Below are 10300 nucleotides of genomic sequence, written 5' to 3' on the forward strand. Positions count from 1 at the left end.
GCTCAGGATAGCAATGATGCTACCTCGGTATACCCTTGTATACTACCACCATGGACACAGGTGCCAGGACAGGCAGAGCAGCGTGGCTGTGCTATCTCAGCCACAACACACACACACACACACACACACACACACACACACACACACACAAAAACAAACAACTGTTTTCTTCTTCTCTGGCCCGAGATGGCCATGGATTGAGGAGCAGTTGATTCTGTGCCCTGGTAAAGCAGAGAGAACAGAATCAAGGAGGCCAAAGAAGAAGGATTTCCGCAAGTTCACGGTTAGCCCGGGCTTCATAGTGAGTCCCAGTTCAGTCTGAGCCACAACACAAGGCCACATCTCAGAAACCAGAACCCAAACAAAAGATCGGTACTAAGCCCGAGGCCACAAATTCTGCCAACAAATGTGCCTACAGGTGCTAGGAGGGTGGTGAGCCCCATAACATCTCCTCTCTGGACCTTAGTGTCCCTGGCTGTGGTATGAATGAGGAACAGTTCAGAAACCTTCTGTGGCGCTCCCTACAACTATGAAGTGCCACTAACATAACAAGTGTAGGTTATGGCCAACCCAGGAGGACATACAGAGGCCCAGGAGTGCCCTCCCAAGACCCAGTTCTTGGCCCAGGGGAGCCTGGGATGGTACCTCTGACTTGAACAAGTTACTTCTTTACATGAAGAGAGGCTGATGGGAGGTGCTGCACATGGGACCAAGAAGTGCTGTTTGGTCTGGAGCTTTCTGGCTGGGAGTGCATTCTGGGATGCCCCAGCTGTCTTAGCCTTTCATTCCAGGCTGCACACCTGCCTCCTGGACAGCATGCTGTCCAGTCCAGAGGGCCACTGCATACTGCTATACTAGTCAAGTAGGGGAAAGGGCAAGATAGGAATTTGCCTGTGCTGGGGCAGCATGGAGTTACTTCCACTGCGCAGGCGTGGAAAAGCCGGCTCACATGGGCTAAGATGGCTTTTCTTTTCCAGTGTCAACAAAAGCAGCATCGTTCCCAATGTGTACAACTGAGGTTTATCTTTTTGGCATGAGTCATTAAAAAAAAAATTAAAACCGTATACAATAAAAACTCCTTAAAATAAAGTTGATGCAGAAAACCACTTGAACAATACTACAGGTAGCACTGACTCCCAGTATGAAAACCAGCTCAAAGGATAAAATGGTCAAGGTACAAAAAAAAATTTATTTAAATTAAACATTTTCAACAAATCAATATTCATAACTGTTCCATGCATATGTAGTTTTCTTGAAAAATGGAACAGAGTAGCTTAATGCCTGTGATACTGTTTTACGAGATTATTAATACACATCTGAGACTGGGCACCAGCCAATCATATCATCATCAACCATTCATTATTTATCACCAAATGGTATATACAGTAATAACATAAAGATTAAGTATATCTTATAAGTGATTTTATAATAGGGCTTCTGGGTGGGGGGAAAATCTGTCAACAATACAAAATATAAGGTGGAGATAACAGCAGAATATAAAAAACACATTTCATAGAGGTGATAACGCACACGTGTCCACGGACAGACAAGAGTCTGTAAGCTCAGTGTTAGATCTGTTCCTTCAAAGGAGGCTTAGGGGGTGGAAATGTCTGGGGTGGGACCAGAGCTCAGAAACATCTTTGGGTGTCACAGTGTGTTTGTTTGGGACAGCCAAAGCACGGTAGGACAGAGGATCTGTTCTGATGTATCCACTTGAGAAACAAGAACCAAGTTCCCCTCACAGCCAAGGGAGCCATGCCTGGGATTTCAGGTGAGGGGCCCTTGGAATTAGGGGACAGTTTGGAGTAGAGGGAGAGTAACAGGGAAGGGAGCCCTCCCAGAAAGGGTGAGAGGCAACAGGCAGCCGGACGGGAGCCATTCTTAAGTAAGGCTGCTTCAGCACACCCCAACGCTGCTGCTTTGTGTACAGGCTTTTTAGGTTCTTAGCTCTTTGGTTCACTCAGCAGGTAGGTGGTGAGACATGTAAAAACAAATGTATTAAAGCATATATTTAAAATATTTTTAAGGCTGGACATAGTGGCGCTTGCCTTTAATCCCAGCACTCAGGAGGCAGAGCCAGGCTTATCTTTGAGTTCAAGGCCAGCCTAGTCTACAAAGTTAATTCCGGGACAGCCAGGGCTACACAGAGAAACCCCCATCTCAGGATGAAACAAAACAAAACAAAACAAAACAAAACAAACAAAAAACCCAACAACTGCAAATCCAATTTTGCTTTCAGCGATGAAGTTGAACATTACACATCAATTTCCTGAACCAGGGCACATGTGTGTGTGTGCATGTGAATATGCCCAAGCACACATACAATGCAGGGGCACATGTGCGATGGCATGCAGAAGGAGGTCAGAACACAACTTGCAGGAGTCAGTTCTTCTCTTCCTCACGTAGGCTCCAAGGATAGAACTTAGGTCGCTAGGCTTGGCAGCGGTCACTTTGACCCACTGAGCCATCCTGCTGGCCCAAGGGTGAATATTTTTCTCAATTGGAAGAGATCTAGGGTGGCTGTGGACGGGAGTATAGGAAAGCAGAAAACCTGGGTCCTTGGGCAATGTACATGATATACCCCGTGAGGCTGCCCATTACTGGGGTCACACTATGCTTGGCCTTGGATGGGCCGTAACTCAGGCATCCATAGGGCAGGGGCGTGGCAATCAAGCCAACCCTCACTTTACAGTAGAGAACAGTTAAAAACAAGCCAGAATGGGGTTTTGCCAGTTAGAGACTGGACTAAGATGGACCTCAGGCCCAGGGTCCTTCTCACGGGGAGCACCACAGATCAGAAGTAGCTACATCAAAAAGCAGGAGCTCCAATGCACTGGGCTTCTCACCGTCAGCTACACTTATGGGGCGACTGAAGCACGGCTAGAAAGTCCTCCTGCATATGGCCCCTCCAGGCTGTGCTTCCAAGGGTGAAGCCAACAAAACACATTTGAAGGGACAGGAGGGGCTCTGGAAAGGCTCTGGGACAGCAGTTCTAGCCTCCTGCCACCAAGGAACAGTGGCATTACAGTTTCTGCTCTGCTCAGTGTTTCAGAGGGAGGAGAGGATGGCAGGGCTGGGCCAGGCTCCATGCCTCCGGCTCTAGGACACGCTGTAGCTGTTGTAGTATGTGGCCGTAGCATCAGCCAGGACAGAGATGAGGCTGGTCTCTGTGGGACCCGTTGGAGTCCCCTGGGAGAGTGGGGCATGCCCACTGAGGGTCCCAGCCCCTGCAGCAGAGTCAGGGTGGCCAGGAGTGTTCAAATACTGGTCAAATTCATTGCGATCCATGTCACCCAGAAGTTCTACCTGGCTTAGCTGATCCAGGGTGTCGAAGCCAGGGTGCTCAGGAGGCGGGGACAGCTGGCCCAGGTGGGCCTGGAGGTTGGGGTGGAGAGGGTGGTAGGTGGCAGGGGAGTAGTAAGCTGGAGATGGGGGACAGCCGGGAACAGAGGACATCATAGACACCCCTGGGGATTGGCCAAGGGCCAAAGAACCTAGAGGATGGCTGCAGTGGAGGGGACTAGGTGTGAACTCTGGTGAGTAAGGGGGCCCTGGTAGATGGGGGAGGCGATGGGGGTGGCCATGCTCCTCCTGACACGAGGACGAGAAGAAGGTCTGCTCAGGCTCCAGCGCGTCCAGGGGTGACATCTCTGGGGGTGTGGGCAGCCCGTAGGGATATGTGTCCACGCTGCCAGGGGCACCAGCAGCACCTTCATGGTAGCAGCTGTGCAGTCCAGGCAGGGCAGCACCTGGGGAGTACTCACCCCTGTCCTCCTTCTCCCCCAGGGCCCCCCTGCCAATGCCATTTTTCTCCGGCAGCGTGTTCTGGTCACGAGTGAGGGAACTCAGGAGGAAGCCAGGGTCCACACGCTTGCAGAGGCGCTTGCCTTGTTTCTTCCTGCGGGGCCGGTACTTGTAGTTGGGGTAATCCTGCATGTGCTGCAGGCGCAGCCGCTCTGCCTCATCCACGTAGGGCCTCTTCTGCGACAGCGTCAGTGCCTTCCATGACTTCCCTGATCACACAAACCAGAAAAGGGCATGCTCAGACTCCAAACTGCTGCCTCAGCCTCTGCGCCTGCTTCAGCCTCCTGCTGCTTAACATCCCATGTGGGAGCACCTCTGTCCCCACCCCCCCACCCCCATTCACCCCCTGGACCCCTCTTACAGCCACAAAGGACCCACACACACACACTGCAGGGGATGAACCGACTCTTCTTGTTTGCACTGCCCAACGTTAGCTTCACGGAGAAAGTGTCTAAAAATCATCAACTCACTCAAAACCACCAGATGGCCCAACCACTGCACACTGTGAGAGTCCCAAGGAAGACCCACCCAACCCAATCATCATCAGCAACAACAAAATCTAAAGATCATAATATTGGCTGGGGTTCTTTGTATTCTTTGTGCACTGTAATGAAAGTCCCCTGCCACTTACGAAGTGATACCATGCTGTTTAGTAATGTATAAATCTCACAGCTCTTACGTGAGGTAACCCAGGCCCAGCCAACTGTGTCATCATGAAGTAGATTAAAGAATCTCATTAAAGCTCACAAACAACTATTCCTCACCTCTGAAGGTCAAATAGATGCTCCTACGCAAAGATATAGGTATGGCATGAATGCTAACACACACACACACCACACACACACACACACACACACACACACACACACACACACACGTGCACACACTACCACTTTCTCTGATGGAATTAGGACCCTTTGACTATAGCAAAGGGTGACTTGCTCAGCCACAACTTTCCAAGAGGCAAACTCCTTCCTTATCTTCCCTGGGTCTCTGTCTTTCTCACTTTCCTTTAGAAGCATCCTCTCTGTGTAACCCCACTGGTGGTAACTTGATTTTCCGTTCCTTATCCTTGATTTTCTGTTCCTTTGCAATAACTGCGTGCTACCTCGGTGTCCTTCTCCCATCTTTCAATGGGCATTTTGCAGTCCCCGCCGCAGAGATTTCCAAGGATCACTTCCAGACTATTTAACCTGTTCCTGACTAAACTGTAGGTGGGCGTCTACAAATTTAGCACGCTCTCCCATGACTCTAAGGTACCCTGAAGTTTCAGAGCCTCTAGTCAAGAGGACATGGAAGCCCTGTAAGGAAAGAGGCCATATCTTCCCACTGGGCTCAATCCACATGTAGCTAAGCACAGGGTCATGTACGCCCTGTCCTTGTCCCCCACTATCCTCTGCCCCTGCCCTCACCCACACTGAGGGTTCAAAGGCAGAAGTGATGGCTATTTGCGATTGTTGTAATTAGCTGTCATTTCGAAGTTCAGCTTGAAGAGAGTCTGCAGCACCATGTACAGAGATGACACTAGTTCTCAGCCTTTGTCCGAGGCCACGAAGCTCTTGCCAGACAAGATCCAGAAATATCCCATGCTCTGTCTATGGTCTGAACATACAATGTGGCTCTAGTTCCTAAAGTACCCAGATGTTACAGTATTAATAAAAATATTATTTCTTTGCTAAATCCTAATAAATGTTCTAATTTGTGATACACTTTTTCATTCATGACAAACCCCACAGTGACATACCCCACTTGATGTATCCATCATATACTAAAACACTTCACTTCCACCTGTGCTTAAAAAAAAAAAATCCCCTATCTGGGTTTTAAGGTTAAAGTTTGGGGAAGTTTATAGTGCCAAAAGCTGGGAGTCTCTCATCCAGGCCTTCACGCGCATAAGCCAGAGAGGGAAGAAAGCACTGGAAGAAAGACTAGCAGGCATGGGGTCTCTATTTTAACAAGCAGTGGATACCTGCTGTTTCCCCCTCATCCATTTTGTTTTGTTTTGTTTCGAGACAGGGTCCCTCTGTGTTAGCCTTGGCTGTCCTGGAGTCACGTTGTAGAGCAGGCTGGCCTCAAACTCACATCAATCTGCCTGCCTCTGCCTCCCGAACGCTAGGCCCCCTCAGTCTTTTCTGCAGGGTGATCTATGCACTCTTGCAGCCTAGGGCTGTACTCTAGATAGAATTAGACCACAGGAAGGTTTGTCTCCCACATCTCTGCCCCTGTCCTCACCCCTGCCCCCCAAAACAGGCAACTCGGGGGTTCTTCTGCAGACTCCCTGCCCTCCTCTCCTCCCACCAGGGCCTGCAACAGAAACCTCGTCAAAAGTAGGAACACTCTAGCCTCAGTTTGTGACCGAACGACGGAGTGATGAGGGGAGGAAATTAGGAATCCATGAAAAACAGTTTGCATTTTTTTTTTAAAAAAAAGAAAATCTAAAAGTCTCAAGAAAACAATATAAGCTTTCAGGTCAAAGGAAAAATACTATTGCAGATATGAGTCTATTTCTCGTTATACTAATAGAGTACAGATTATACAGGCTGTTTATTTTGTTCAGAGGAAGGAGACCGGAAGGCAATGCTCACCAATACATGCTGAGCAATACAACTGGCCATGAGGTGCTTTGAACCCCATAACTCTCACCAACTGCTTTTGGGGCCTCCAGACAGCCAGAGAGCTGGGCCCTCTTTGTAGGCCCAAGCCTACTGCCAGCAGAAAGTTAGCCCTGGCTCTCCAACTCCAAAAGAGGAAAGAGTCCAGGCTCCTACGGGAAAGGGAAGGGCTTCCATCCCAGCGGGTGGGGTCCAGGAGCCTGCATGGCTCTCCTGGCAGGCCTGGTGCCCTCTGCAAGCACAAAATGTTTTGAAGGGATTTCATTGGTTAAAATAAATAAAAGCCATGGTGAAAGGGTAAAGAGTTTTGAAGCAAAGTGAGGTTGAAAATTGTTTGGCTTTTAGACCAGTGAGGCGGTTCAGGGGGTATAGGCATTTGCCACCAAGCCTGAAGATGTGAGTAGAAAGAATTTATTTCCCACCTGCAAGTTCTCTTCTGATTCCTGGTACACTGAACCATGGAACTCATGAGCCTACATACACACACTAACACAAACACGTTTGTAATATATATGTATATATGCGCCCACCCCACCCACCCATGCTCCGGGTACTGGAGAGAAAAGAAAATCCAACAGAAATTCGGGTTTCTCACATTTTCACCTCGGTTTCTCTGGCCTGTCTGGTCCCAACCAGATTATCGCAGACAGCACCATAGCGGCAAATAAGAAGCTATGGGCTCCATAGACCCTCTCCCTGGTGGCTTGAAGTATCTTTTCAAGTTATCTACACTTCTTCGATAAATAGATAAGTGAAAGGAGTCTATTTGCTTTGTTTTGTTTTCTGCTGAATAACGAAAAATAGGGATTCTTTTTGGCGAGGCCTCAAGTGACGTATATTCGTTATCTTCTTATCGGTGACAATCTCTGATTGTCCCAGTCTTACAACGTAGGGAAAGATGGAGTCTCTCTTCCCTAGTCTTCCAACAAATGGGGATTCCACCCAGGCTGAACTTATGCACCCGCCCGCCTGAGTCCCTGAGCCCGAGTTTCTCAGGACCGGGACGCACCCGCTCCAGGAGCCTGGATATCTGCTCTCGCGCCTCCGAGAAGGGGCCAATGCGGAACCCCTCGCTGGTCCTACAGCTTTACTGTGAGCAGCTCAGGCCCTGGTGGTATCGGTGCTCAAATTCCCCCCACTCCCTCCCTGGAGCGGTCACCGGAGCGGTCCCTGCACCAGCTTCGCACCCCGCGCACTCACCCAGCATCTTGCTGAGCTCCGCGTTGTGCAGGTCCGGGTTCTGCACTGCCAGGCGTTTCCTCTCGTCCTTGGCCCACACCATGAAAGCATTCATAGGCCGCCGGATCCGGCTCTCCGAACCCTTGTCCCCTGAAGGCCGGGGGACAGCGGGTGGCGACAACCCATCCGACAGCTCCGCTTCCAGGGCGGGACACTCCAGTCCCTCGGTCCATGAGTAGGCTCCTAGCAGCGAGGCCATGGCCGAACGCGGGTCACTTGGCTTCGCCTCGTGGGGCCGGCGCTGACCTGGCCCGCGCTCGGGTCGCGACGTCCAACTTGGCCAGCAGCCTCGGGCCGGGCCCTTATTTATCAGCTTTGGGCCACCGGGTCCTCCAATGACTCTCAGGGGCGGCGCGGCCCCTCCCGGCTGCCCCGCCGTGGCGTCCCCGCTGCGACCTGCCGGCAGGGGGAGGGAGGAGCCGGGCTTGTCCCCGTGCCCGCCCCGGTCCGCCCCTCCGCCTCCCGAGCCTGCCCCGGATCGGCGCTCGGGTGCAGGTGCTGCAGGGCCACGAGGGGCACGCCCGCGGCCCACAGTCTCGCTGTTTGGCGCAGAAGTCAGGTCCAGCCCCCAGTCCCGACGTTCGGGCAGCCCTCGCTCTGGGACCAGACTCCACCAAAAGGGAAAACTAAGCTCAAACAGTGGAGGAGAGGAGACACTGACCACCAATGTCCCTAGATAGGCAAATAAGCTGTTGTGGACAGGACACATCTAGGCTTCGGTCGTCTCGCTCCAACCAACGTAGGCGGCCAACCAGGGGTGGTCTTAAGCGGATGTGGGATCCACCCGAACTTCGGGCTCTGCGCAGGGCCTTCCCCAAATTGGGGGCGTCAGTCTTCGGGTTTTCTGCTACCCAGTTTTCTTCTTGTCTTTGCCCCATTTCGCTGTTTGCCGCTGCCTCCTGCTCTCTTGCTAGTAGCGCTTTCGCGGAATTCTTTTCAGGTGTTTTTTCCCACTCCAGAGGAGCTGCTTTTACGCTTCTATGTCCGCCAACGAAGTCCTTGCAATGGAGCCTCCTCGGTTTCCCGCATCCTAATACTCCAAGCTAAACGGGCTGTGAGCTGGGAACTTAAGAGTCTGATGTGCACAATGGCTGCTTTGGCTGTTACACCAGCGCCCACACACAGAGCCATTCAAGAACTACCGAACGAACGAACGAGTGAATGTTGGCTTAGATATACCTCACTGTAGAAACCACAGTAGTCAGGACTAGATCCTGGAATTAGACCCACAAATATCTGTGGCACGCAACCCCATGTGGAGGCTCCGCAGAGGCGACCTTCGAAAGAGGCAGAGTCTGAGCGGGAAAACAGTGGGGTTGGGTGTTAGCGCCTGCCTTCAGTTACTGAATGCGTAACAGCCAGTGCCCGTATCTCCCAAGACCTTTCCTAATCCTAAAACCCGGCCGATACTGCTGACCTTACAGGCGATGATGAGGTAAATACAGTGAGCTATGCCTTGTTATCTTTGCTAGAGATACCTGTCTAGTCGTAAGTCCCAGCGCACGCTGACTGAACGTGTGAGTCAGCCAGCGCTGGGATACTGCAAGTGTTTAGAGAACTGCAACTTCTCCGAGTTTAAGACCTAATTTTACCCTCCAGAGCCCCAGTCAAAATTCATCAGGGCGTGGATTGGCATTTCCAATCTCCTCCGACCAAGGTCCAGCTGCAGCGCTCCAAGGCCGGTGACCATTCCCTACTGTGCAAAGTCAGGACAGCTACTAGGCAAGGGTGGTGCAGTGGGGGCGCTGGCCTGGAAAGGGGCGTCCTGAGGTGCCGGAAGTTGGGCCGCCAGGCACTTGCACCAAATGAAAGGTTTGCCAGAGTGTATCCACCATAAAGGCGGAAGTCCCCATACGGGGAGGGGGAGTACTAGGACATTTGCAGTGTTGGGCCTCATTACCAGGAATGCTCCCAGAAGGATCTGTGTCAACGTGCTTTTCCTTGAGAGGGAGGACTCTTTGAGGAAAGGGAACAGAGCGACAGCGGATCACTCGGCCGGCCCACTATTTCTGGCCCTATCTCAGCTCTAGGGCCGGGGTATTGTTATGCAGCCTCTGAGAGGGAAATCTACTTAAAGGCCCTAGTCCTAGACCTCTTCCCGAAGTGGCCCTTCTGCGCTGCAGCTGCACAGAGCGCACCCGGGAACCCCACGAAGTTCCAGGTTGTGAAGATGCTGGGCTCGCACAGTGCAGAACCTTTAGAGAAGGCGGAAGATACCTTGGCAAACCTGGGGGAAAGAGTGGGGCTGGGCTCAGAGAATACAGGCTGGGAACGTTACTTCCAAGTGCTTAGTTTCATACATTGCATTTGGTGATAACCGTGAGTCTGGAGCCAAACGCTGGCGCTCCTCGCCGGCCCCGTGCCCCGAACTGCAGCTCGGGAGCCATCTGCAGGCTGGAACCCGGGCTGGTTCGCTCACTTCCGCTATTTCATTTTTGCATCATGCTTCTTTTTCACCTGGGAGCACGCTCTGCGACCCATGCGTGTTGGAGGAAGAGATGTGTGTGGGGGGGGGGGGAGACCAAGCCAAAGGGCACAGGTGCGGTGACCTTGCCGGTCTCTGCAAAAGTTACACCTTGCTAAATTCCGATCAGTCCTGGAGGGTCTAAAGGCAGCTGAGCTACAACAGCCACAGTGCTTTGGAG

The 10300-nt window shown here is 51.7% G+C and overlaps 1 protein-coding gene across 1 annotated transcript; it reads right to left on the reverse strand.

The window, feature by feature from the left end:
* Positions 1 to 1169: 1169 nt before the first annotated feature.
* Positions 1170 to 8079, reverse strand: SOX7 (SRY-box transcription factor 7). The gene is made up of 2 exons (XM_084767653.1): positions 7617 to 8079; positions 1170 to 4013 (listed from the first exon to the last, which is right to left on the reverse strand). The coding sequence occupies exons 1-2, from the start codon at positions 7852 to 7854 to the stop codon at positions 3100 to 3102; spliced, it is 1152 nt and encodes a 383-aa protein (XP_084623779.1). The 5' UTR covers positions 7855 to 8079; the 3' UTR covers positions 1170 to 3099.
* Positions 8080 to 10300: the final 2221 nt, after the last annotated feature.

The sequence above is a fragment of the Acomys minous genome (genome assembly GCF_964271855.1).
Source record: "Acomys minous genome assembly, chromosome: 18".
NCBI classification, from domain to species: Eukaryota; Metazoa; Chordata; class Mammalia; order Rodentia; family Muridae; genus Acomys; species Acomys minous.

What these genes read in the sequence shown, in the direction of transcription:
- SOX7 (XM_084767653.1), bottom strand. Translation starts at nt 7,854, where the DNA reads ATGGCCTCGCTGCTAGGAGCCTACTCATGGACCGAGGGACTGGAGTGT. An exon ending in GGAGCTCAGCAAGATGCTGG is followed by an intron (nt 4,014 to 7,616) that starts GTGAGTGCGCGG and finishes TTGTGTGATCAG; the next exon opens with GGAAGTCATGGAAGGCACTG.